Source organism: Myotis daubentonii, chromosome 16 (assembly GCF_963259705.1).
Source record: "Myotis daubentonii chromosome 16, mMyoDau2.1, whole genome shotgun sequence".
Lineage (NCBI taxonomy): Eukaryota > Metazoa > Chordata > Mammalia > Chiroptera > Vespertilionidae > Myotis > Myotis daubentonii.
Window position 1 is genome coordinate 48,161,878 of NC_081855.1, and position 26,977 is coordinate 48,188,854.

The 26,977-nt window shown below is 59.0% G+C and overlaps 1 protein-coding gene and 1 long non-coding RNA gene across 8 annotated transcripts in view; both read left to right on the forward strand.

The window, feature by feature from the left end:
• The window catches only part of ARHGAP23 (Rho GTPase activating protein 23), a 75,271-nt gene that overhangs the window by 38,725 nt on the left and 9,569 nt on the right, over nt 1-26,977 (forward strand). For 5 of the 7 annotated variants that reach the window (XM_059670794.1, XM_059670792.1, XM_059670795.1 and 2 more), the window contains 16 exons: nt 56-134; nt 297-351; nt 3,316-4,480; nt 5,986-6,141; nt 6,327-6,438; nt 6,616-6,673; nt 7,939-8,082; nt 13,139-13,456; nt 14,666-14,727; nt 14,994-15,124; nt 16,001-16,122; nt 16,701-16,856; nt 20,370-20,448; nt 22,946-23,019; nt 23,307-23,396; nt 24,277-24,402. In XM_059670794.1, coding sequence (XP_059526777.1) covers nt 56-134; nt 297-351; nt 3,316-4,480; nt 5,986-6,141; nt 6,327-6,438; nt 6,616-6,673; nt 7,939-8,082; nt 13,139-13,456; nt 14,666-14,727; nt 14,994-15,124; nt 16,001-16,122; nt 16,701-16,856; nt 20,370-20,448; nt 22,946-23,019; nt 23,307-23,396; nt 24,277-24,402 — 2,927 coding nt within the window. Of the gene's footprint in view, nt 1-55; nt 135-296; nt 352-2,082; nt 2,224-3,315; nt 4,481-5,985; nt 6,142-6,326; nt 6,439-6,615; nt 6,674-7,938; nt 8,083-13,138; nt 13,457-14,665; nt 14,728-14,993; nt 15,125-16,000; nt 16,123-16,700; nt 16,857-20,369; nt 20,449-22,945; nt 23,020-23,306; nt 23,397-24,276; nt 24,403-26,977 lie in introns of those variants that run through there. The other 2 variants (XM_059670796.1, XM_059670799.1) reach the window with 2 other exon arrangements.
• On the forward strand, nt 8,593-11,493 carry LOC132218916 (uncharacterized). Its single transcript, XR_009449321.1, has 2 exons — nt 8,593-8,743; nt 8,780-11,493. It is a non-coding gene; the product is annotated as an uncharacterized LOC132218916 (long non-coding RNA).

A 26,977-nucleotide genomic window follows, 5' to 3' on the forward strand; every position in this document is an offset into this window, starting at 1 on the left:
GGGGCCACTGACACGCCCTGGCCTGCTCACACGTGGTCCTGCCCCCTGTCCCCAGGAGACCGGCTGGTGAAGGTGAATGGGGAGAGTGTCATCGGGAAGAGCTACTCCCAGGTCATAGCTCTGATCCAGAACAGGTGAGCGCCCCCTGCCTCTCTTCTCCCATAGTAGCTCTGCCCTCTCACTGCGTCCCTGCACCCCCATCCCCTTGGCCCCGGGGGTGCCCTGGCGACCAGGATCCCTGTTCTCCCAGACCCTGTTGCCTCAGCCCGGCCTGACCCCCTGCCCTGTCTCTGTAGCGATGATGCTCTGGAGCTCTCCATCATGCCCAGGGACGAGGACATCCTCCAGCTGGTGAGTCCCCTCTGCCTTTCTCCTCGGGCCTCCCCTCCCTCCTGCATCTGCCCCTCTGGGAGGCAGAGAAGAGAGTGAAGGGGGCAGCACCAACTTGGCATTGCCCAATCGGGGATGCCAGGCCCATCCCTGGGCTGGGGCTAAGTTGTTGCTTCATTCAGGGCTGCTCTGGGGGAGGGGAGGCGCCAGCCTAGGCAGACAGGATTCCTGCCAGGGTATCTGGAAGGAGAGTGGCCCAGCGGGCCCTGCCAGACTGGCACGTTTTTGTCGGCTCCGGTGAGACTCCTGCTACCCGCACCTTCTCACTGCCTGGCCCCAAGTGAGTGTGTCTCCTATAGCTGTGTCCACACACAGGCATGCCCCACCCCACTGTCGTGTGCTCTCGTTCACACAACACACCACGCAACACACAAGCAGAACACGCCAGATACACAGCCACACAGCATAACCCCTCAGCACCCCTTCATCCAGCACGCCACATACCACGGAACATGATACACACACCCAGTGCACCCAGCACACCACACCAAGCGCACGCCACCACACACACAGCCTCTCCGTGCTTCACCCAGGCACCCACTACCACACCACGCCCTTCAGATATCACCGTGCAGCACACACCACCACACACATGCTCGAACTTCTCACACTCACTGACACCAGAAATGCTCGCTGTTGTCACAGCGCATATGCCCACAAACATCACAGCACGCACCAGCCCCAGCCCTGTGCCCGCGCTCACCAAACCTCACACAATCATGGTGCGCAGTCCAAGCACCTCCCCACGGGCACTGCAGCGCACCTGAGCTCTGCACCGGGCCCAGCAGACACCAGGCCATTGCAGGCAGCATATCCGGCACTCACATGTGTACCTGTTCACCCCACACACTCCATGCACACATACATGCCCACACGCATGCACATGCTGCCTCTCTCTGTTCCCCCTCCCAGCCTTGACCCAGAGGCCAGGGCTGCCCTCTCTGCCCAGTGCCCAGTGCCCTGGTCTCAGGGATCCCAGCCAGATGTCAGCTTGCTTGCCCCCAAGGTCACTGCCCCCCAGGGGAGGGCTGAGTGCCAAGCCCAGGAGGCCCTGAGAGCCACTGTGCTGGCTTCTGCCCTGGAAGTGTTCTCATAATCCCTGCAGTCAGAGTGCCAGGCTTGGCCCCGTGCCCCCCTGGGAACCTCCACCCCCTGACCTCAATTGTCCCCTGGCCCTTCCTGGCGAGGGAGAGGCAAGACTGGGGGCCTAGAGAGGTGCACAGCTCCCCCCAAATCTCAAACACCCTGCCCAGACACCCCGAGGCTGAGGCTAGGCGAGCTGTGAGATGGTGCCCCACCCCCAGCCTGGAGAGGGTGACAGGGCAGGGCCTAGGGCGTGTCCTCCCACTCCCTCTTCCGCTGCAGGGGGGCAAGAAACAAGGGGGGCAGGAAAGGAGGGCAGCAACCGGGAGCTCTGCTACTCAGTCTCGGGTGGGCAGCCCCAGATGTCAGCATCTGGGAGCCTCCGCTGGCCCCCCTATCCCTGTCCGCCAGCGGGTGGGGCCCAGGCATTCCTGTGGTTGGGAGCCAAGGATGGAGGCCAATGGGGCCGCGGCAGCCGCTGACGCCACCGCCGACGCTGCGAGGCCCCTCCACACCCATCCTTCCCTCCGTCCTCCCTCCTCCTCCCGCAGCCCAGAGAGCCGGCGGGGCCAAGGGCAGCTGCAGGCAGGGCAGACTGGTGGGGGGGCTACGGAGGCCGGGGCTGGCGAAGTGGTCAGAAGGGGTTAGCGAGGAGGCGGTGGGGGAGGGGGGAGGCGGGAGGGATGCTGCCGCCTCCCGCATGATGCGGGGAGCCCGCCCTCGGAGCCGGCAGGATGGCCGGAAGGAGAGGTATGTGTGTCCCTGGCCGGCCGTGTTGGCCCGGGAGGGGCTCAGTGTGCGGGGGTGTGGTTAGCTTGCTCTCCTCCTATGATGCGTGTGCCAGGGCCGGAGGTGTAGTTATTTGTGTGTGTGTCTCATTGTGTTTCTCTCTGTCTGTGTTAGTGTGTTTCTGGGTGTGTATTTTCCGGTGTCTCCTGTGGTGTAGTGTGTGTGTGTGTGTGTGTGTGTGTGTGTGTGTGTGTGTGTGTTCACGCGCTTGTTTGGTTACACCCTCCCACCCTTGGATACTCACCCTGAGATAGGCCACCGGGCAGCCCATCAAGGGCCAGGCTGGGGTAGGGCCACCGGGCTGCTGTCCCCGGGGGCTGCCTCCTTTTTTGGCCTTCCTGGGCACCGGCACTTCCTGTCACTCCCCAGCAATGCAGCGTCAGCCTCAGCTCCTCGAGCCAAATTCCAGGCCTGGGTGGCAGAAGGTGGCCCAGGGCCCCTCCGCCAGTCTGGCCCCTCCCCCAACCTGGCTCGGAGGGAGCAGGCGGGGAGCTGGTTTTGCTCACCCCCGCGGCCCAGGGCCAGGCCCCCAGCTCCCCATCCAGGGGAAGGTTGGACAGCTGGGCTTTCTGGCTGCCTACCATCCCCTCTTCCCCCCGAGACACACCCCTTAACCGGCTTCCTTCTCTGTCATTTGCCACCTTGACTGGTCTCTGGTGGGACTTCCCAGCTCTGTGGGCACTGTTGGACATGAGGAAGCAGGAAGGCAGCTGAGGCCAGCAGGGGGGAGGACTCCAGAAAGCAGATGTCGGAATGTTTGTGGCTAAGGGCAGTCCTTGTCATAAGTCTTAGAGAAATCCTGGCTCTTTCTCCAGTGAGTGAGTGTGTGTGTGTGTGTGTGTGTGTGTGTGTGTGTGTGTGTGTGTGTGACTCGCAAAGGCCTCTTATTTCTGACCTCCACCCACTGTCTTTGGAGCACGCCCTCCCTCCCCCACCCACTCAGGACTGCTCCTGCCTGGTCCCCTTCCCTGTCATCCTGAGCTCCCAGGGCCTCTGCAGCCCGGCCCTGTGGGACCTGTCCAGCCCTGCTCACCTGCCTCTGTCCCCCGCCAGGCCTACTCGCAGGATGCCTACCTGAGAGGGAACGAGCCGTATTCTGGAGAGGCCCAGAGCATCCCAGAGCCGCCCCCCGTCTGCTACCATCGCAAGACTTACGCCCCGCCAGCCCGGATCTCTGCCTGGGCCAGTATGGTGCCTGAGCCCCACTCAGCACTGCCCAGTGACCCCCGGAGTCCTGCTGCCTGGAGTGACCCGGGGCCCCGCGTCCCATCTACTGTCCGCACCCATTCGGACAACCCTTCTTTGGGGATGAGCCAGCCCCGCCCCAGCCCTGGTGCCTTCCCCCACCTTCCCTCAGAGCCCCGGACACCCCGTGCCTTCCCGGAGCCTGGCAGCCGGGTGCTCCCCAGCAAACTGGAGTGCCAGCAGGCCTTGTCACACTGGCTGTCCAACCAGGTCCCCCGCAGGGCGGGGGAGAGACGGTGCCACGCCATGCCCCCTCGGGTCCGCAGTGCCTCCCAGGACCGGTTAGAGGATATGACTGCCCGCCACCCGTGGCCCTGTTCCACCTCCCAGGGTGCCTTGAGCCAGCTGGGCCAGGAGGGCTGGCACCGAGCTCGCTCAGACGACTACCTGAGCCGGACCACCCACTCAGCTGAGGCACTGGGGCCAGGGGCCCTGGTGTCACCCCGATTCGAGCGCTGTGGCTGGACTTCCCAGCGTCCATCGGCCCGCACTCCAGCCTGCCCATCCAGAGACCTCTCCGGGCCCCAGGCTCCACCCCCACCTGGTCGGCAGGGCCTGGACGACATGGGTTACATTGGGTACCGGAGCTACAGCCCATCATTCCAGCGCCGGACTGGCCTCCTGCATGCACTCTCCTTTCGGGACTCACCCTTCGGAGGACTGCCTACCTTCAACTTGGCCCAGTCCTCTGCACCGTTCCTGCCAGAGGCCTCTGAACCACCCAGGGTTGGTCGGCCAGAACCCAGCCCCCGGGCCCTGGAGCCTCCCGCCGAGGATCATCGAGATGAGGTGGTCCTGAGGCAGAAGCCGCCAACGGGCCGCAAGGTCCAGCTCCCCCCTGCAAGACAGATGAACCGTGGATTTGGTGACGAGTCCCCAGAGCCGGAGACCAGTGGGCGAGGGGAACGCCCGGGCAGGAAGGTGGCCCCTTTGGCCACTACAGAAGACTCTCTGGCTTCCATCCCCTTCATTGGTGAGTGACGGTGCAGGGGGCTGTCTTGGGAGACTTGGTTATCTGTGCCTTGTGGTACCCCACCCACTTCTCACCATGGGGAAAGCTCTGGGTTGGGTGTTGATGGAATCAGCCTATTTCGTTGTCCATCCATCCATCCATCCATCCATTTTTTTCTTCCTCCCTCCTCTCTTTGTTCATTCATTCATTTCTTTCTTTTTTCTTTCTACTCTTCCATCAGTCTTTCCTTTCACCCTTCTTTACATCCTTCTATCTTTTCTTTGTTTCTTTCATTCTTTGTTCTTTCCATCTATCTTCCAACCTTTCATCCATCTAGCAAGTATTTGTGTCAGGCACTGTGCTAGGCTCCACACTCTCCTGGAGTGTATGGCCCAACATGGGGATGAATGATCAGACAAGAGCAATCCAGTGGGATGAGTGTGTGATGGGGGTACAGGGGGCTCTAGGAGACAGGGAAGGGCCACATAGCCTAGATTGGGATGGTGGCCAAGGAGAGAACCTTCGAGAAAGGAGATTTTGGCTAAGCTTAGAAGGACGGAGAAGGAGTTAGCTAGGGGAAGAATGTTGAGGGGGAGAGACTGGAGTATGCAAGGACTTTGAAATGATAGGGGCAGGATGCCCCTCCAGATTGTCAGAATGGGTGTGCAGCGGCCTTGTCAGACCAGGGAGTTTGGACCTTACCCTGAGAGCAGAGGGAACACGGAAAGTTTGCTGCCTCTAGGACAGATGTTGGATAAGGGAAAGACAAGAGAGTGGAGAGGCCAGGCGACTCCCAGGTTTCTTGCCTCGCTGGAGGGTGATGCCTCCGTTTGGAAATGGGAGGGAGGAGGGCAAGGAAAGGTCTCGGGTTTGCTGAATCGGAGGCACGTGTGAGGGAGCAGGGTGAGCTGGGCTGGGTCTAGGGGCTTGGGAGAAAGACTGGATGCAGAGTCATGGGACTGGAAGCCAGGAGCTGAGAAATGGAGCCGAGGCTCCTGAGCTCACGGGAGTGTAGCTGTGGGAATGAGGGTGAGGAGCCCCAGGTCTGGCCCCCCACAGCCAGGCCCCCCACAGCCAGCCCTCAGTCTGAGTGGGCAGACACAGCCCTAGTAAGCTCCCAGCCTGAGAGGGAGGCAAATCTTTGCTTTCAAACTACTCCCAGTCTGAGGGGGAAACAACCCTCCCTTCGAGGAGCCTGCAGCTAAAGCAGGAGACGGTCTTTATCCCCAAGAAGCTCCCAGTCTGGTTGGGGCGACACAGCCCCTGCCCTCAGGGGCGTGGTCTAAGAAGGGTAGTTCAACCCCTTGCCTGGGTGCCCTTGGTGTGCTGGGGAAGGCAGGGGCCGAGCCTCCATGGTAACAGTCTGGTTGGTGGGCACCCTTGGCTGTGGGCATGTTGTCAGCAGGGCCCTGGAGACTTGAGGGGCCTTGGGATTGTGGTCTGGGCCCAGAGGCAAGGCTGGGGGTGGGGGACAGGCAGGTTCAGCTTCCTGCCACCTTCACCCACCACTCCCTTCATTCTCGCAGATGAGCCCACCAGCCCCAGCATTGACCTACAAGCCAAGCACGTCCCCGCCTCTGCTGTGGTCTCCAGTGCCATGAACTCGGCTCCCGTCCTGGGCACCAGCCCATCCTCCCCAACCTTCACCTTTGCCCTCGGCCGCCATTACTCCAAGGACTGCAGTGAGTGCTCCCCACACCCATCCCCACCCTCCCCTTCGCTGCCACAGTCTTTGCTGGGCCTGCTACCGGATGCCTGACCTCTTCTCGCTGGCTCCAGCTCCTGGCCCTGCCCAGAGAGGAGGGCTCCCTGGAAGCCCCCAGCCTATGGCCCCACTGACCTTTGGCCCAATGCGGGCGTTTTGCAGGCAGCATCAAGGCCGGCCGCCGCTCCTCCTACCTGCTGGCCATCACCACGGAGCGCTCCAAGTCCTGCGATGACGGGCTCAACACCTTCCGGGACGAGGGCAAGGCTCTTCGGTGAGGACGGGGTGGGTCCATCACAGCCAGCTTGCCTGGGCTGTGGCGGGGCTCCCAGCCCTGGGGTCCTCACACACCGGGGCAGCGAGCCCTGGACGGCCTCTGAGCCTTGGGGCTCGGTGGTTCGGGTCCTAGCTGTGCTCCCCACACCCCTCACTCTCGGTCCTTGCTTCCCAGGCGCCTGCCAAACCGAGTACCCAGCTTGCGGATGCTCCGAAGCTTCTTTACTGATGGGGTGAGTGGCGTGTGTGGGCAGGCGAGGGTGTCGGAGTGCTGGGAGGGCCTTGGCCTAGGGTCCAGGCCTGTGGCCTCTGTCATCTGAAATGGGCTCCTCTGGTCCCTGCCCTTTTCTTTCTCCCTGCACCCACCCACCCTCAGGTCCACCACGGGACCCACCCTCCTCTGTGGGCTCTGTCATCACTTAAAGGCACCACGCACCCTCCCAGCCACGGCCTTTGCACTAGTCTTTCCCCGTCTAGAATGCCCTCTCCTCAGCCCCACCTCAGCCGGGTGACTCACTTTTTTACTTTCTTCAGGTTTCTTTAGGCCGCCCCTGAGCTTCCAGCCTCCACCCCTGACATTTATGTCTCCCTGTGCAAGTTTGTTTTTCTCCTTCGCACTTGTCATGTCCTGTAATTTATACACCCCTCTCCTTTCCTGCCGTCTCCCGGCTGGAACGTAAGTTCCATGACGGCAGGGAGTTATGTGGTCTGTTCGCTGCTTGATCTCCATGGGTACCTGAAACAGTGCCCGCACTAGGGAGGCACTCGGTCCGTATTTGAGCGGTGTCTTCAGGGGACTCCGAAAAGTAGGGGGGCAGGGCGGGGACACAAGGTTGAGAATGATGGAGAAGGTAGAGTTCCCAGCCTCAGAACCCAGGGAAACAGGGCCAATGCTGAAATGGCCTTAACTCCTTCATTCTGGATGGACTGGAAAAGCCGTCTTGATTCCCAACGCGCGCCGTCTTCGGCTCATTCGGCACCTGGATGGTGTTTCCACCCGGCTTATCCCTTGTAACAGCCTCTGCTTGCTTGCCTCTCCCCCTGGCGCGTCTCTCTGTGGCTGGAGTCCTGTTGACACTATCATTTCCTCTGCTTAACCCTTTGTGGACATGACTACCTGCTCCACTAACTCTGTGTTCATTGATGCTCTGACTTCCTCTGTTTATTTAACTCTGTGTTGACACAATTACTTCCTCTGTATCCTTAATTTCTTCATGTCTATAAAATCACGGGCGGCTGCAGGTTGGCTTTTCTGGCGTGGTGAGGCACGTGGTCTGCTGGTCAGAGCCTTTCCTCCTTTCTGGCTTCCCTAGCACATGTGTCTCATGACCTCAACCCAGAGGTTCAGAGAGGGCAAGCGAGGCCACGAGGCCACACGGAGCAGCAGGGCATAGCACAGGCATGCACCCGGCCCTGGTGGCTGTGCATGGTCCATGGGGCTCCCGAGAGGCCGGCACTGTGGGAGCCGCCTTACATTGCCTCTGTTGTCTCCCTGCAGTCCTTGGATAGCTGGGGCACTTCCGAAGAGGCTGACGCTCCTTCTAAGCGACACTCAACCTCTGACCTCTCGGACACAACCCTCAGCGATATCAGGAGAGAAGGCTGGTTGTATTATAAGCAGGTCCTCACCAACAAGGGGAAGGTAAGATGGCTGGAGGAATGAGGTGAAGATGGATGGAAGCTGGCTCCGGCAGAACTCTCCGCTCCTCACCCCACAGCCTCTGGAGCCAGAGAGAACCGGCTGAGGCGGTAGCAGGAGGGGTAGAGGTTAGATGCCGGGAAAAACTTCTGGGGACCTAACGAACTCACGAAAAAGAGATCTGGTCTGTGGGATGGATCCGGTTAAGTTGTGCTTGGGATTCTGACAAGACCAGTCACAGCGATCCTTGGTAGGCAGAGCACCCCAAAATGGCCGTTCATGTTCATGGAAGACGAGGGAGCAAGGCCAGGGCGATTCTCTTAGGGGGACTGAGGCCCCCAAAGAAAGCAGAGGTCAGCCTTTTCAAGGCCAGAAAAAGTTTCAGGCTTTATCCTAAGGGCAACTGACAGCCCCGGGGCCTCTTTCATGGCTGCCTGGGGAGTGAATTAGAGAGGGCCACCGTGGAGGCCAAAGAAGATCAGTTCAGAGCTGCCATAGAGATCCAGGTGAGAGACGAAGGGGCTTGGGCCTGGGGGTGCAGGGTGGGGGAAGATAACCAGGGTCCGAAGAGGAGAAGGCGGGACCCCTGGCCTGTGGAGATTGAACCTCCGTTCCAGGCCAGGGCCATGGCTGAGCAGCTGGGAGGAGAGGCAGCCCCACTGCTGTCCCCTCCCCCTCCCGCACCAGCAGCCCAGGCAAGGCTGAGAAGAGTGGTGACCATAACCTGGGCTTGTCTCTTGACTGCAACACAAATTGCTGGGGAAGCTTAGGTGACTCACCTGCCCATGACTCAATTCCCTCGTCTGTACTCGGAGCTAATATATTCCTTAGTTCATACGCCTGTTGCTGAGGATCAAAGGAGATGGATTTACCCAGTGCCTGGCATGGGGGTGGGGTGGGGGGCGGGGGGCTGTTCTGCTTATTGCTGTTACTTGAATTTTCCATCCTGCCTCCTAGGGGTCTTGTACCTGGAAAGAAGATAAGCTTTGGGTCAGACAGACTTAAATTCCTGCCTGGCCACATAGCAAGCATAAGGCTTTGGGCAGAAGGCCTCTTGTCTTCTGAGCCCCACTTTTCTGACCTGTAAGATGGAGACACCCGTGTTCTACTCCAGGGGCCGATGTGTCATCCAGGCAGGATTGGCTTATCTGTGTCCCCATCCAGCCCGTGGATAATGACGAAGGGTGTGGCCCGCCCTGGTTCTCAGTGAGGTTCTTGGGATTTCGTAGTGAGGGATCCAGGCCAGCCCTGCCCTGCTGGGGTTCATGACGAGCAGAAATAGCTCAGTTGCATAACAGTTAGGAGTGCCTGCTGGTTATGATGGGGGTGTCCAGGGCAATGGCATGTAGTAGGTGACCCGAGCCTCAGAGCGGTGGGTGGGACATGAAGGATGTGGGAGAATCCACCAGGCTGGCAGGGGGAGAGTGGTCTGACAGGGGAGATGCCCTCCTGGATGGTCTGGAGAAAGGCGGGTGGCTGGGAGCCAGGGCGAGAGGTGGAAGCCACGGTGGGGGAGCTGGGTGCCTGCTCGGGGGGCCTTGTCCCTCAGGGCAAGCCTTGGCAGGGATTTAGGTGGAGGGTGTATGAGGCCCGGAGGTAAGTGTTGATCCTGTGACAGGAAGAGGCCAGGCCACTGCTGTTGTCCAGGTGAGCGAGGATGGGGGCCCTGACCATGGGGCTGAGGGGAGGGGACAATTTAGAGAGATTCAAGGGGAAGAAAGGCCCGGGCTTGCTGATGGCTGGGAGGTGAGGGAGGAAGGGGGAGGCAGCGCAGGCTCCCGGGGCCTCAGCTTGGGCTGTGGGGTGGTGGGTAGTGGGACTTTGCCCTGAGCCACGGGCACTGGAGGCACAGGTTTGGGGAAAGAAGCCAAGAGGTTGCTTCGGGGGCTTGTGGAGTCCCAGGGTGGAGGTGTTCCGGGGACAGAGGCTCCGAGGGTGTGGCGCTCAGGATGGAGGCCCCCTCGGAGGGCACTGGTCCTTCGGGGTGCTCGGCGCCTGCAGCCAGGTTTGGGAGCACAGAGGGAGAGGGCAAGAGACGGGCCGCACCTTGAAAGGAAGTGGGGGGTGGGGGCCAAGGAGGAGAGTCAGCAAGTGGCTGTAGACCAGGACTGGGGACTAGGAGGGGCCAGCTGTGTGGCTGAGGAAGGGCAACCAGGTGTAGACAGCCCCTTCTAGCCCAACCTTTGAGGACGGCTACTCCTGCCTGCCAGGCAGCCTGTCCCCCGGCTCCTGGTGGCCCCTGAAGCCCACCCACGGTGTCTCCCGGGCAGGGAGAGGAGCTGGCCCCTTTCTGCTCACTGACCAGCTCTGGACAGCAGGGGCTTCCACTCCCATCTTGACCAGAACCCAGTCTCCCTCGTCACCTAGGTACCATGGCCTGGGAGTTAGGGGAGGGGCCCTCAAGGCAGTTTCAGGCCCTTGGTCCATTCAGGGTCCTGATTGCCATCCAGATGTTGGCTTCTCCCACAACCGCAGCCTCTCCTAGGTGCCCCATCCCCCCCCACCCCGCCCTCAACACCAGTCTGTTCAGAGACATTGACTATCAGGCAGAGGGAAGAGGGTGTGACCTCTCCCTGTAGCCACGGACGCAGCACTTGAGCTGGATGCGACCTTGGAGACCAGCTAGTTCACCTCTCGTTTTAGCAACAGGGAACACTGATGCCAGGGGAGAGGGCTTGTCTTGTCCAAGGTCACTAGCTGGTTCAGTCTCAGAAGGGCAGCCTTATCACCACCTTACTTCGACATTAAAATGCTTCTGGAGGGCCCTGCTGTGTCCTGCCCGGGGCCCCGGGTCGGTGGTGGTGGGCAGGGCTGCTCTGAGGCAGCCACCGGCCAGAGGAGAGGAGCTCTCAGGCTGAGATGGGAGCCCTGCCCTCAGGGTGCTCCGAGGAGGATCCATTCATTGATCCGGTAAATACTGATGAGCGCTCACCTTGGGTCTGCTGAGGCGCTAGGATGCGGGATGTGGTCTGAGGGGACAGACAAGCTTGCTGCTCTCAGAATCTTACCATGAATCAGAGAATTCAGACGGGGAGTCAGACAGGCTGGTGTGATTGCCTTTACGTCGGGAGTGGTGGGGCTGCCTACGGAAAAAACTGATCAAAAAGGTCTCCCTGAAGAGGGGATGTTGGGGACCTTCGAGCTCAGACCTGAAGGGCGAGAAGCGGGCAGCCACGTGAAGTGAGAGAAGGGGCTCCCGGCAGAAGGAACAGCAAGCGCAGCCTGGCTGCTGGGGTGGCTCAGTGGTTTTACCCGACCTATGAACCAGGAGATCACGGTTCGATTCCCAGTCAGGCCACATGCCCTGGTTGCGGGCTTGATCCCCAGGAGGGGGCCTGCAGGAGGCAGCTGGTCAATGATTCTTTCTCATCATTGATGTTTCTATCTCTCTCCCTCTCCCTCTTTTTTTTTTTTTTTAAAGAAGGAGGGACAGTAAGTGCAAAGGCCTCGAGAAAGGTGGGCATGGCTTGTTCCCTGAAGGAGGCCCTGTGGCTTGACACAGTGAGGAAGGAGGAGGGAGGGAGAAGATGGGTTTAGCGGGGGAGGCACCGGATCACAAAGTCCTTAGATTTGGTTCCAAGACCGTGGGAACCCATGAGAGGGTGCTAAGCAGGGGAGACACATGACCTCGGTTACATTTTAAAACTGTGGCTGCAGCTGCTGGGCGGGGAACGGATTGTGGGAGGTGAGACTGCAGACTGGGCAGGTTTGTGCCGTTGTCCAGGCAAGAGGTGTTGATGGCGCCGACAAGGTGTTAGCAGGAATGATGGGGACAGGTGATGTTAGGGAAGCAGAAGTGACTTTCTGATGGGTTGAACGGCAGAGGCGAGGAAAAGGGAGGAGTCAAGGGCACCTTTCGGTTTCTGGGCAGCTGCGTCGATTTACCGAGCTGGAAAAGATGAGGGCGGCGGGGTGGAGAGCAGGTTTGATGGTGAAAATCAATTGCCCCATAGGAGCATGCAAGTGGCGATGCTGCACAGGGGAGGGGAGGCACAGGACGGGACGAGGGGACGCTGGGCATCACCATCGGCAGACAAGTGACGTCACTGGGAAGCACGCAGGGAGAGGGGAGCCCAGGACAAAGTCCCGGAGCTCCCACCCTTAGGGCAGGGTCCCAACCTCAGCTCATCGACCTTTGGGCCGGACGGTTCCGTGTTGTGAGGGCTCTCCTGAGCATCGGGGGCTGGAGCAGCACCCTTGGCCTCTACCCACCAGGTGCCATAGCACTTCAGGGATGGCGACCACAAATGTCTCCAGACAGATGTCCGCTGTGGGTGAGCACCCCTGTTGGGAACCACTGGTGTAGAGGAGGCAGCCAGCGGAGGAGCCAGGCGGAGCCAGTGGAATTGGGAGGAAAACCCGGGACCGTGGGGGTCCCAGATGCCAAGAGAGGGTTTGAAGAGGGGAGGCATGGCCAAGTGCTGCAGAGAGGCCAAGGGAAGGGCCGGGAAGGGCCGGGAAGCTGCTACATGGGAGACCCGAGTGGCCTTGAAAGTGGCTTTCCTGGGAAGGGAGATTGTGTGGAGTGTTGAGTGAGAGGCAGAGAAGCGGGGAGAGCGAGTGTGGTGGACACTCCTGACGGGTTTTGCTGTGAAGGGGAGCACATGTGGACTAGGAAGGGCTTTATGAGGGTTTTATGTAGGCGGCTCATGCTGGGGGCCCAGTTGCCCTCCCAGCGCCCCTACTGGTTCTCCCAGTCATGGCCACGCCAGGCGAATGTTGACCCTAGTCTTAAGGATGCTGGGCTTTAAGGATGCTGGGCTTTAAGGATGCTGGGCTTTAAGGATGCTGGGCTTTAAGGTTACAGACCCTCTGGGGAGACTGAGAGCGATGGGGTGGGGTGTCCAGGCAGGCGGGGAGCTGAGAGAGTTGGGGACTGTGAGCAGGAGGCTGCCCCAGGTTCCCGCGGAGTGAATTGAAGCAGGGGGGCTCCTGGCAGGCCGTGGGGTGTCTGCAGCTCCGAGCCCCGCCCCCCGGCGCTCTGGGGCGGGAAGGCCGGCCTGTCCTCTCACACCCTCCTCCTCCCCCGTATCTCCTCCCTCCTTGTGTCTCCCTGCAGAAAGCGGGCGGCGGCCTGCGCCAGTGGAAGCGGGTGTATGCCGCGCTGCGGGCGCGCTCCCTCTCGCTGAGCAAGGAGCGGCGGGAGCCCGGGCCGGCAGCAGCGGCGGGGGCGGCGGCCGTCGCAGGTGAGGACGAGGCGGCGCCCGTCTGCATCGGCTCCTGCCTGGTGGACATCTCCTACAGCGAGACCAAGAGGAGGCACGTGTTCCGGCTGACCACCGCTGACTTCTGTGAATATCTCTTTCAGGCTGAGGACCGGGATGACATGCTGGGCTGGATCAGAGCGATCCGAGAGAACAGCAGGGCCGAGGGCGAGGTGAGGGCCCGGCCCAGCCCGCACGGGGCCAGGGAGGCCAGCGCGGGCCCCAGGGCCACCGCTCACCTGCCAGGGACCTCCCTTCATCACGCTGAGCCTCGGTTCCCCCTGCCATTTAGATGGGCTGACCGCTGTGCCCACCTGGGGTTTGGTGTGACGAGGACACGCACGGTGGCTCGCAGAGCACCTGCGTCTCCAGGCTGCCGTGGCGGGCAGTGACGATAGCTCTAGGAATGATCGTCATGATTAGTACTATTAATTATTGTTATGAGCGCAGGCTCTGGCACAGAGAGGTCAGCCCCAGCCGCAGGTCAGTGGGGGTGTGTGTGCGTTTCCTACAGAATGTGGTACAGAATGAGGTGTCCTTGTGCCAGGACCGGGGCTGGCCCTTCTGACAGGACTGGCCTGTCTGCAGGGACATGAACACATTGACCTTGGGAGGAGGCCAGGAGGCTGGGCCTTTGGCAGCGGGCAGCAGGCCCTGAGCCAAGGCTTTGGCAGGGACTCTGGAGAATTGGAAAAAATGGCGCCCCTTCCTGGGCAGCTGCACACCAGGGGCCCGGGCTGGTGTTTCCGCTCCACTCGGCCCCTCCTTGGCCAAGTGCCCGCACACAAGTATCTGGACGCACCTGCACAAGATTGCGTGGGGCCTGGGCATGGGGCTCTGCCTGGCCGTGAGTGCCCAGCCTCTGGGCCACAGACCCTCTTGTTGGGGACATAGCCCCCCACTGACCCAGGCTCTGCCCGCCCCCCACCCCTACCCCTGGCCCCCGGGACATGGTCTCTTTGCTCCCGGCAAGGAGGAGCGTGCCTGGGATCTGGGCCCTGCTCTGGGGGGCGTGGCTGGGCTGTCCCCAGCAAGGCATGGTCAAGGGTCCCAAGCCGCTTTCCTGACCACGATAGCTGCCCTCCTGGGCCACCTCTCCTGGGCCTTGGGCAGGACTGTGAGGAGTGCTGTGTGCGTAATTCTGCACCCAGACCCTGAGGTGGCGACACCCCTCCCATGTCACTGCCAAGGGGACTGAGGCTCAGAGAAGCTCAGTGGATGACCCAGGCCACACAGCCCTGGTCTTGCTCGCTCCAGGGTCTGTGCCTTCCAGCTGGCAGGTGGAGGAGAGGGGCGGCGAGGCTGAGGCAGGAGCTGGGGATGGGTTCTGTGGCGGGCTGTGCGGGCACTGACCGCATCTGCGCTCTCTTCCCCTCCTCCAGGACCCCGGCTGTGCCAACCAAGCTCTGATCAGCAAGAAGCTTAATGATTACCGAAAAGTGAGGTGAGCCCAGCCCCGTGGAGCAGGCCTGGCTATGGGGGGTGGGGGGGAGGCACTCCAGGCCTAGGTCATCCTCCTGGCTCACCTCCAAGGAGGGAAGCCCCTGGGGACAGGGAGGGTGGCAGGGAACTTGGGGCCTCCAGTCCCCAGAAGGGCAAGGAGGGTTTGCCTCTGGGTAGAGGGGAGGTCCCTTGTGGTGGGAGGCCAGGGAAGGTGACATGCTGGGTCACCGGATGAAGACCCCCTCCTTTCCCCCTCTTCCTGTGCAGCCATAGCTCTGGGCCCAAAGCTGATTCCTCCCCAAAAGGCTCTCGGGGCCTGGGGGGCCTCAAGTCTGAGTTCCTCAAACAGAGTGCAGCGCGTGGCATCAGGACTCAGGACCAGCCTGCAGGGAGCAAGGGTAGGAGGCGGCTGATAAGGGGGTGACATGCATGCGGCTGGGAGAGTGAGGTCAGCTCTGTGGGTCTGCAAGGGAGCAGAGGGCCTGTGAGAGAGAGAGAGAGAGAGAGAGAGAGAGAGAGTGTGTGTGTGTGTGTGTGTGAGTGTGTGAGTGTGTGTGTGAGTGTGAGTGTGAGTGTGTGTGAGTGTGTGTGAGTGAGTGTGAGTGTGTGTGTGTGAGTGTATGAGTGTGTGTGTGTGTGTGTGAGTGTGTGAGTGTGTGTGAGTGTGTGTGTATGAGTGTGTGTGAGTGTGTGTGTGTGTGTGTGAGTGCGTGCGCGCGCATGTGAGTGTGTGTGAGAGTGCGCGCGTGTGTGTGAGTGTGTGCGTGTGTGTGCCAGGGTTATCCCGCTGTGTCTGCCCATATGTGGATGCCTGTGAGGGTCTGGGGTTCTCAGAGTCTCAGGGTTGGAAGGGCCTGGAGCCTGATTTCCCTCCAAGACATCCCTGCTGGACAGTCACCCAGTCTCTGCTGTGCCTTCAGGGGCGGGAGGCTCGCCCTCTCGGGATGTAGCCTTTTCCATCATCACACACTCGTTTGGCTGTTAGGAAGCCCTTCCTTTGGGTATGATAGAATCAATGGCTCTGCCTCGTTGTGTTAGCCCCGGAGGCCACACAGAGGTCCTGGCCTAATGCCGAGGCCTCCCTCCTCCGCGTTAGAACCCTCTTTCCTTTGGCATTCACACTTGGCATATAGCTTCCCATCAGCCCTCAGCATCCCAGTAGCTTCTCTGGCAGAGTCCCCACATGCCCAGACACGTGTGAATGCGGTGGTGAGTGTGGCCGCTCCCCCTCCCTGGGCCCAGCTCACCCTGGGGCTCTCTGCCTCCCCCTCCAGAGGACAGTGTTGCTGCCCCCAAAAGCCCCTGGGGCATTAACATCATCAAGAAGAATAAGAAGGCAGCCCCCAGGGCATTCGGGGTCCGGCTGGAGGAGTGCCAGCCAGCCACGGAGAACCAGGTGGGTCCCCACCACGGTGCAGAGCAGGCAGGGGAAGGGGGAGACAGAGCCGAAAGGGACTTGGCGGCAGCTGTCCACCTTGTCTCACAGACACAGCTGGGGAAGGCAGAAAGGGAGCAGCAGAGCTGAGGCAGAGCCCGGGACCCCTCCCCCCGGCCAGTGCCCCTCCTCAGACCAGGGCGGGGCGTGGGGGTTATCTCTAGCCCCAGACTTGGAGGCGGCGAGGGCCTTTGTCCCCATAGAGCAGTGGTTCTCAACCTTCCCAATGCCGCAACCCTTTAATACAGTTCCTCATGTTGTGGTGACCCCCAATTTCATTGTTACAAATTGAACATAATTAAAGCATAGTGATTCATCACAAAAACAATATGTAATTATAGATGTGTTTTCCGATGGTCTTAGGCGACCCCTGTGAAAGGGGGTCGCGACCCACAGGTTGAGAACCGCTGCCATAGAGGGTTCCTGGCAGCAGCTGGGCCTTGCACTGCCCCCATCTTGGTCTCCCCACCTCCTCTGGTCCACTGGTGGAGAATGCTGCTCTCACCCTCCCTAACACCCTGCCCTGCCCGTGTCCCCAGCACGTCCCCCTGATCGTGGCTGCATGCTGTCGCATCGTGGAGGCACGAGGGCTGGAGTCCACGGGCATTTACCGAGTGCCGGGCAACAACGCAGTGGTGTCCAGCCTGCAGGAGCAGCTCAACCGCGGGCCCAGTGACATCAACCTGCAAGATGAGGTGGGCATGGCCCGGGGGAGCTGTGGGAGGGGAGCCGAGGTGGTGTGTTTGTGTGTCTTTTGTGCTTATCGTACCCTGCAATGTGCCTAGCACTGGGCCAGGGCACCAAGATGGGTAGGACAGGACTTGCCCTTGCTGTCCAGCCCTGGGGATGGCATCGCCCCAACTGAAGTTGAACAAATAGATGCCATCAGGGCCTAGGAAGCCCTGAGACAGAGGCCGGCTGGCAGCAGGGTTTGGGGCCTTAAGGATGAGTAGAGTTCACGAAAAGCAAGAGAAAGCCAGCCTGGTAAGGGCATTCCAGGCAGAGGGATGGCCTCAGCAAAGGCATAAACTCTAAAGGCTTGTCATCAGTCTACATACCTTTTCTGTCAAGGGCCAGGCAGTAAGTATTTTAGGATTTAGTTACTATACAGTCTCCATTGCATACCTTTCTTCTCTTCCTCCTCCTTTTTTTGTTTTGTTCTCTCTTCCTCCCCCGCTCCCAATGATCCTTTAAAAATGTAAAATCCATTCTTAAAATACGAAAAAACAAAAATAGAAAAGAAAAATAAATAAAATTCATTCTTATCTTAAGGGCCATACGGGAACTGGCCACTGGGTGGATTTGACATATGGGCCATGGTTTGCAGACCCCTGGCTTAGAAGGGAAGAATATGGTGTTTTCTGAAGTGGCCAGCAATTTGGGGGCTGCAAGAAGGGAAAGGACGTGGCTGATCACAGGAGGGGAGCTCCTGAATCTGACAGCCACACTTGAGAGTTTGCAGCAGGGCGGTGGTTCTCAGACTGTGTTTTCCAGAATCTTACGTTTCTCTAGAGGGGCTGTGGGAGGCCAGGGCCGGGTCAGGACCCCCGATCCGCGCTTGAACTAGAGCAACCCCGCCTTATGGGGTTTCCATGTACAATTGGGTTTTCACGTGTGATTTTATTTAACAAAAGGGGCTCTGGCTGAAAACGAGGTTTTGGGAAACCACGGATCTGGGCACTGAAGTCTCAGGAGTCACATACCATGAAACCTCATGTGACCCATGGCAGTCTTCCTGCCCTGGGGGAGGGAAGGCGGAGACAAGACAAGTGTGTGTGAAATCGTGGGCAGGAGAAAAGGCTGGTCTCGCATCAAGGACCAGATTGTGCGACGAGGAAGGAGGATGCTGAGTGCGGGAGCAGATGGCAGGCTGGAGTGTTTGAATCTTTGAAGGAGGAATGGGAAGGGGGGCAGGCGGGCAGGAAGGCAGCCCAGGCGGGCATGATGGCATTTCTGAAATCCCAGAGAAGGGCCCAAGCCTGGGGGCAGAGAATAGACCTCACTCCTGGGCGTGGCAGCGGGGAGGGCGAGACAGAGGGCTTTCGATGGCTTCACTGAAGCCCTTGACCTTGATCCAATGCATAATAGGAAGCCTTCGATGGGGAGGCGTAGATGAGAGTGGGGTTTGAGGAAGAGAAGAGCTTCCGTTTGTACCTAATGCAAGGCCCAGAGCAGGGCGCCTAGGAAAGAAATGGCTGATATATTGGAAGTGGACTCAGTGGTCCTCGGAGAATGAGGAGGATGGATGGGAGCCGCTCTGAGAGTTGGCTGCATATGAGGGAGGAAGGAGGGGCAAGAAGAGCCAACAGTTTGAGCTGGGGCTGGTAGTATCTACCCCTGGCAGAAATTGGGAAATAGGACAGAAGAGGGAGGCTGTGGCAGGGAGTGGCCCCATTGGATTTGGGGTGATGATGAGTCACCCACCTGGGGTGATGGCATCATCAGATACGAGACCAAGAGTGGACTGGTGAGTGGGCAGGGGGTCATGCTGGGGCTTGCAGGTGAGACGATGGAGGGAGCTGCTATGTGGGGAGAGGGTGGGTATCAGGAGTCCAAGGACCAGGCCCTGAAGTGGGCAGATTGAGGCTGGGGACGAGGGGTAGGTACTTGCACAGAGGAAGGGTCACGAAACAGGCAAGGCCTTGGGCTTGGCAGCTGGGCAATGAGAAGAGCCCGCGCCTCAGGGCCAGGGGGTAGTGGAGGGAAGTGGGCAGGTGCTGACCGGGTAGGGGTGAGTATACACTGAAGCACATTAGCTGGGCCGCAGCCCTGGAGAAGAGGGCCCAGGGCTGGGGCGTGGCCAGCTATTGGGGGTGTGGTTGGGCCTTGGGTGTCAGTGGTGGTGTTTGTCCGTGGGGTGGTGCAGTGCTGGAAGTCAAGCTTTGTGTGTGGGTGACTGACTCCTGTGGACGCTGTGGGGAGGGGAGGGCATGTGGGATGGCCGGGCATTAAGCTATGGATCCACTGCTACGAGTTTGTATTTTGTGGAGCCGTGTGTCTCTGAATGTGCCTGTTGTTGAGGTGTATGCCTGTTGTGTGTGTTGTTTTCTGGGCAAGAGTTTCTCAGCAGTTCCCATCAAGGGTGTTATCCTAGACTTTGTGCAGGGTGATGGTGCCCCCTGGTGGAAAGAAGGGACAGTGACCCAGCTGTTCATGCTTGTCTTCAACAACCATTGAATTAGATCAGGGTTTTCTCAACCGTGAAACTTGGGACAGAATAATTCTCTGTTGCAGGAGGCTGTCCTGTGCATTGGAGGGGGGTTAGCAGCATCCCCGGCCTCCAGCCACTAGATGCCAATGGCCCCCCCAACCCCAAGCCCCCACCCCCTACCCCCCAGCGTGAAAAACAAAATGGTTCCAGACAGACGTTGCCAAATGTCCCTGAGGGGCAAAGCCACCCTGGTTGAGAGCTGCTGACTTAGACCTTTTAAGTGCCAGGCTAGCAGAGCTGCTGGGTGATAGGAACACAGTGGGGAGAGGACAGATACGACCCCTGCCCCTTGTGGACCCCTGCCCCAGGCAGACAGGCAGGCAGGCAGGACAAGGAAACAAATGCACACGATAACGACACAGGGTGGCGCGTGCCACGAAGAAACAAAGTCAGGGCTGCGGCACAGGTGGCAGGGCGGTGGCGATGGTGCCGCTTTAGCTGTGACAGTCGGAACAGGCCTCTGAAGAGGTGTTAGGAGCTCGTCATCGGCGGGCGGGGGGAGGAGAGCTCTAGGAGGGGACCAGCAAGTGCAAAGGGCCCGAGGCAGGCGTGAGCATGTGCTGTGTCAGGGACAGGAGAGAGGTGTCCAAGGACGGCTCTCCTCTGCTAAACGGGGAAGCAGGAGTTGGCACTAAGTAGGCACAATGGAGGTCCAATGGGCAGGCTTGCACGGGGGTGGGTTTCCTTACCCTGTCCCTCGCAGTGCCTGTACCAAAGGCACCTGGTACTTTCTGTGGGTGGGCAGACGTTGGCGCTCATTGGGCTGGCTGGAGCGGAGAGGGACTGGGGCCGGGTGGTCAGGGGGCTAGCCGGGGACTCTGTTCGGCTGCCCCCATGAGCGGCCTTCGCCCAGAGATCCCTGGTCAGGGCAGAGCTTGGGTGTAAGTGGAGCCCAGGGAGGGCCTGGGCTGGGCTGTGCTCTCGGGCTGGACCAGCAAGGAGGCAGGGCGCCCGGGCGGGCCCTACCTGTGGCCTGACTTCTTTGCCCCCTCTGCAGCGCTGGCAAGACCTCAACGTGATCAGCAGCCTGCTTAAGTCCTTCTTCCGAAAACTACCTGAGCCTCTTTTCACTGACGGTGAGTAGGGGGTGGGAGTGGAGAAATGGGAGGAGGGGGGACACTCTGACCACTTTTTAAATTGGGTTTGTTGGTGTTACTTGGGGGGTTTGGTTTTAATACAAAGGAAACATGGGCTTGTGAAAAACAGGTAGTACAGATACAAACAAACGCCGAGGTCCCTGTCCTCCTCCTCCTCCCGTCTCCTGAGGTCATGCTAACATTCTCTGAGCATGTCCTTTGTGCCATGCACTGCTCCCTACAGCGACTCCCTGAGGCAGGCACTTCTATCTCCGCCTCACAGATGAGGAAACTGAGGCACACAGAGCTTAACTGACTTGCCCAAGGCCTCACAGGTTGTAGGGGTTGGAGCCAGGATTAGGCCCCAGGCATCTGGCTTCAGGGCCCAGCTTTGAGCATCTGCTGAGCTGCTGATGAACAATGTGGTGTTTCCTTCCAGACCCTCTGGCACACAACAAGGACACATAGGTATTCCGTGGTGTGCTGATAAATGTTTAACCTCTGGCTCCCTGGGGTGGGGAGGGGGGGAGCCTTGGTCTGTAGCGTTTTTTCCAATTTCCATGGTATAAATACTCCCACCAGGGCTGATTTCAAGGCACCGATAGATACCCTGTCAGCAATGTGGGGCAGGAGGTGAACTCCGTCAGGTGGCGAAGGCTCGCTGGAGCCATGGGGGCGGGCCCAGCGCACCACTGGGTGGGTTGTTCTTAACAAAAGGAGGCTTGTCATTTTGGGATTCATTCATGTCAGCACAGAGGGCTCTTCCTCGTTCTTCTTTTAAATCAACCGCATCGTATTTCAGAGTCTGAATAGACGATAACTCGTCTAGTCGCTCCCCTATCGATGGATATTTCGGTTGCCTTCAAATTTTTGCGCAGAACATGTTGCAGTGACTTCCCTGGCGTATGTCCCCCCCCCCCCCCCCTCACACACACACACACCTGGATCCATGTCCTTGGGGCAGATTTCTTGATGCGGAATTGCTAGGTCCACGTCCCGGTAAACATTTTTTTTAAAGATATATTTTATTTTTTAATTAGAGTTGACACACAATATTATGTTACTTTCAGGTGTACAGCCTAGTGATTAGACATTTATAAACCTTCTGATAAGTCTAGTGCCCATCTGACACCTTACATAGTTATTACGATATTATTGACTGTGTTCCCTGTGCTATAATTTACACCCTGCGACTGTGTTTATAACTGGCAATTTGCACATCTTAATCCCTTCCCTGGTAAACATTTTGGAAGGCTGACGTCAGGTGGCACTCTGAGAAGTGAGCCCTAGCACACCCCACTGGACGTTATGCCCCCCCCCCCCCCCAGCATTGGATGTTATTGAAATTTTAAACTTTTGCTTATCGGGTAGGCGAAATGGCATCTCATTATTGTTTTCATTTTCATTTCACTCGTTACTAAGGAGATTAACTGCCTCTTCATTGGTTTATTGGTCTTTTCTATTTCCTTTGTATTTGCCTGTTCAGACTACCTGCCCATTTTTCTATTGGATTGTCTGTCTTTTTTCATATTGATTTATAGGAGACAAGCTCTTGTACATTATAGATATGAATCCTTTGTCAGTGTTTGCAAATATTGGGTCTGCCATTTGCCTTTGAGCTTGCAGTAGAGAAACTGGAAACAGTTGTTTCAAGTGCAGGCAAAGCTGTTAATCTTTCATGGATTCTGCATCTCATGTTTAAGAAGGCCTTATGACGATGTAACTATCTTCTTATTTTTTCCAATATTTTAACAACTTTATATTTGGCTCTGTAATGCAGTTAAGTGTGTATTATGTGAGCTAGATCCAGACACTCCCCCCCCCCCCCCCCCCGCCCCATTGATCTAGCTAATCGTCCCAGGGACGCTTACGGACGCCTCCCTCCTTCCACACGGATTTAAAGGGCCACCCTGCCACACAGGAAAGGCCCACGCGGCCTGTTTCCCTCCTTCCTGTGCCGACCTGTGTTCAGCTCCCCTCCCAGTCCCGCGGCTCTAGCTGCGCTCCCTCTATCGTTTGCTTCAGCAATTCCTTCCCCCTCGTTCTGCCGTCGAAGAGCGAGTAAAGGCTCTCCTCATGCCTTTACTCATCCAGATGAAGTTTAGAGTAAACTTACCGCGTTCCATTTTTTAAAAGTTTCCCATGGACCTCTGAAGGGAGTCGTGGGAATCCTGACACCGGTGGGGTGGGGTGGGGTGGGGTGTGTGGAGACTGAAAGGCCCCTTCCTCTGTCCGAGTCACCTTCGCGTCTGACCTTGTGGTGTCCTGGTCCTGGAGACCGGTGCCGGGACCCCTTTTCCAGCATGACATGCAGCTCAGGTCTGAGTTCTTCCCGCTGGGCACACCCCCGACCCCGGGCAGGTGCACTGAGGACGGCTGTGGGGTTTGGTCCCGTGAGCGCAAGGCCACGGTGCCTTCGGACTGGAACAGAACAGGCCGCCTGGCCTTCAGCCCGAAGCTGCTCCCCATCCTCTAAAGGGTCTTTGGTGTGTTCTAGACAAATACAACGACTTCATCGAGGCCAATCGCATTGAAGACTCGAGGGAGCGATTGAAAACGCTGCGGAAACTGGTAAGGAAAGAGACGCTGTCGGGCCAAAGGCAGACTGGACTGGGAGAGCACCGAGGCCCCAGGAGGCCCGGAGTCCAGTGCCACCAACTCCCGCTGTGACTTGGGAAGCCCTTCCCCACTCAAGGCCTCAGTTTCTCCATCTCTACCGGGGGGGGGGGGGGGGGCGGGGGGCAGTGTTGGGTGGATTCCAGAGGCCCTGAGGTATGGCAGTGGGAGCCCCTTTGGGGCGTGAGGGACCAGGGCGGCCATGACAATCTGGTCCCATGCCTCTTCTCTCTCCTGCCCAGATCAGGGACCTCCCAGGACACTACTATGAGACACTGAAATTCCTCGTGGGCCATCTGAAGACCATCGCTGACCACTCGGAGAAAAACAAGGTGCGGGGGGGGGGGGGCTCCAGTGTGGCGGGGGGGGGGGGGGAGCATGCCTGGGTCTCCTCGCATATTCTGAGCTCCTCTGGGTCAGATCCTCTCAAGCCACGCCTCCTGCCAGTGCTTCTCCCTCAGAACTGTCTCCTGTGGCTGATGAAAACCATCCTCCCTGCTGGCCCCTCGCTCTGCCCTCTGCGGGCCAGGGCTGAGAACGAAAACTAGTTTCCCTCTGCCCCTCTCTGGCCGGGTTGGCGTGGCTCAGTGGTTGAGCATCGGCCTAGGAACCAGGAGGTCATGACGGTTCGATTCCCGGTCAGGGCACCTGCCTGGGTTGCAGGCTCCATCCCCCGTGTGGGGTGAGCATGAGGCAGCCAATCAATGATTCTCTCTCATCATTGATGTTTCTATCTCTCTCTCCCTCGCCTTTCCTCTCTGAGATCAATAAAAATATATTTTAAAAAAAGAAAGAAAAGAAAATCCATCCTCTGATTTAGCTGGAATTCCTTGCACTGCTTTTTCCAAATCACGCCTCGTATTATCTTCTGGTTCTGCAGCGGGGGAAATGCGGGGAGCTCTAGGGTTTCTCTCAGTCCTAAGACAGCCTGGGAACTCCAGGGGGTCCCTACTCCAGGATCCCCCGTTGCCAGCACAGTGTGGTGTGCAGGTTGGGTGCTGCCCCTGGCTGCTAGACCTGGGAGGGAGGGGGCTGAAACCCGGCGTGTGCTCTATGTACCAGGCACCTCCATGCCCACGCCAGGGTTTGTAAAGCCCCTAAGCCAGGGGCAGCTCAGGGAGGGGCTCGAGGGGCCCAGAGTGAGGGAGACCTGGGGGACTGGAGTCAGGCTCCCAGGGTTATTGATACTGACCGGCTCCCCCCACTGCCCAGATGGAGCCCCGGAACCTGGCCCTGGTCTTCGGGCCGACGCTGGTGAGGACGTCGGAGGACAACATGGCCGACATGGTGACGCACATGCCTGACCGATACAAGATCGTGGAGACGCTGATCCAGCATGTAAGTGGCCACGGGCCCTGGGCACCTCGCTGCTGCTCGCCGGGTGGGTGTGCACAGGGACGGTTGAGGCAGCTTAAGAAAACGCTGCTGGGGTGGGGAATGCCCTTCAAGGCCAAACAGGAATAGATCCTGGAATCCCTACCGTCGGGATTCCCCAGCAGAAGAAGCAGGAGGCCCCTGAGTTTCCAAGATGTGTGTGAGGGCCAGAGGGAGGAGGAAGGTCAGGGAAGGTCAGGAAGGTTGGAGAGCAGAGGGGTGAGTGCAGGGGCACCTTCAGAAGCGCCCGCCCTGGAGAGACGGAGAGGCGTCCTTGCATAAACCTGCAGACCGGGGCAGGGTGCAGGGTGCAGGGTGCAGGGTACAGGGTGCAGGCGGAGGAAATGGTGATGCCGCGGGTGGGGCAGGGAAGGCATGGTCTGAGGCGGGCCCTGCACTCCTGCTGTTTATCTTGGGCTGCCCACCTCCCTCCTCTCGGCTGCCTGGAGGCCCCAGAGGCCTGTTTCTAAGGGTTCTTGCTATTGTCCATGAAGGATGAGAGCCCCGAGTGGCCAGCAGAGGGCCCAGGAGGCCTTCATCTTCCAGAGCCAAACCCAGGGCAGCGGTGCCCCCTCCTGGGCACGCAAGGATTTTTTTATGAACGCTCTCAGATCTCCATTTCCAAATGTTGGTATGGCCTGGGGTCCAGCTAGACCCCCCCACCTCACCCCCCCACCACCCCCCCGCCAGGAGAAATAAGATTGGCCGCTATCAGGGGGAGGGGAGCCTAGCCTCCCCCACCTCACACGGACTTGAGGGAAGGGAAACCATCTCGCGTTACCCCCATTTTACACATGAGGAAATCGGACTGGGGCTCAGAGAGGTAAAGTGACTTGCTCAGGTCGCACAGCTAATAAATGGCAGCCGGTGCTTTTCTCCCCACCTACTGGGAGGGCTGGCGAGGGTAAGGCAGTGGGGTCCACTTTGGTCTTGCTGACTGGCCTCGCCTGTTGGTTTCTTTCTCTCCTTCACTGTGTGGTCAGGGTTCTGAGCCATGAGAGGGAGCATCGTGGCCTGTTCTCGCCCTAAAATTGGGACCACCGGCCTGGAGGCCTGGCCCAGAGCTGTCAGGGAGGCCAGCGCCACCAGGCAGCATCAGAGATCCTGATGAGGCCTTGGTCTGGGACGCTTATCTCCCTTGGAAAAGCTCCGCTCTCCAGCCCAACAGGGAGCCCCCTGGAGCCCCCTGAGTCTGTGCTTTGGGGGTGCGGGGGGGGGGGGAGTAGCAAAGAGAGAGAGGCTGGTCCCATGGTTCCTGGACAAGTTCCTAGAAACGTGAGGCCTGTGATGAGCTGGGGTGTCAGGAACAACAGCCTTTGGGGAGAAAGGAGGCCCCAGATGTGTCCACTTCCTCTCCCCCAGAGCCGTGCGGGGAGTCCCCACCAAGAGCAGCCCCTCCTCTGGGCAGGGTGAGGGAGGTAAGGCTGACCGGTCTCCTTCCTAGGTGTATTCCCGGCACCAGGCCCAGTGCCGGCACAGCGTGAACACGCAGTGCTTGTTGAATGAGTGAATGAATGAATGAATGAATTGCTGCTGAGGTTATGCCAGTCTGGGCTTTACCACCCGGGGATTCATTCCTGGAAGCTGAGCTGGTGACCCTCCATTTTCTGCCTCCTTGGCATTTGGACATAATCAGCCCCGGACGGTTGTGAGGGAATGAGCTACCCCCCAGGTTTACAGGGGTCTGCCTAGCCCAGAGGCTCTATAGCGAGGGGTCAGTGTAGTCAGGAGCCCAGGCAGGGGCTGGACTTGTGGCAGAGACTCCCCTGGCCAGGCCATGGACAGTTGGAGTTAGTGGGTGACGTGACCTCCTGCTGGGAGTTCTAGCCACGGCCATGAGCTGCACACCATCCCCTCCACCGCCTGGGACTCCTGTCATCTGTGGAATCCGTGGGCAGCAGGGCTGGAAGTGGCCTTAAGGCATCAGACCTGACCCACATTGCTCAGAGGGGTGGACACTGGGGTGAAGAGGAACAGTGAGTGACTCGCCCAGGGTTGCACAGCAAAATGATGTCAGCAGAGACCACCAAACGCAGGTGTGCGGCCTCTCAGCAGCAAGGCACCAACCAGCTCACACGTGTTTACTGACTCGAATGGAACTCGAATGAAGACCTCGTCCAGGCATCTGTTCAGTTATCACTCAGCACACATGGCGATACCTACTATGCGTACACTGGCATCTGTTCAGTTATCAGCACACATGGCGATACCTACTATGCGTACACTGGCATCTGTTCAGTTATCAGCACACATGGCGATACCTACTATGCGTACACTGGCAACTGTTCAGTTATCAGCACACGTGGCGATACCTACTATGCGTACACTGGCATCTGTTCAGTTATCAGCACACATGGCGATACCTACTATGCGTACACTGGCATTTCTCAACCGGCACTAGTGACCTTTAGGGCCAGGTCACTCATTGATCACCCCACACCAGGGATCAAGCCCGCAACCTGGGCATGTGCCTGACTGGGAATCACACCGTGACCTCCTGGTTCATAGGTCAACCTCAACCACTGAGCCACACCGGCCG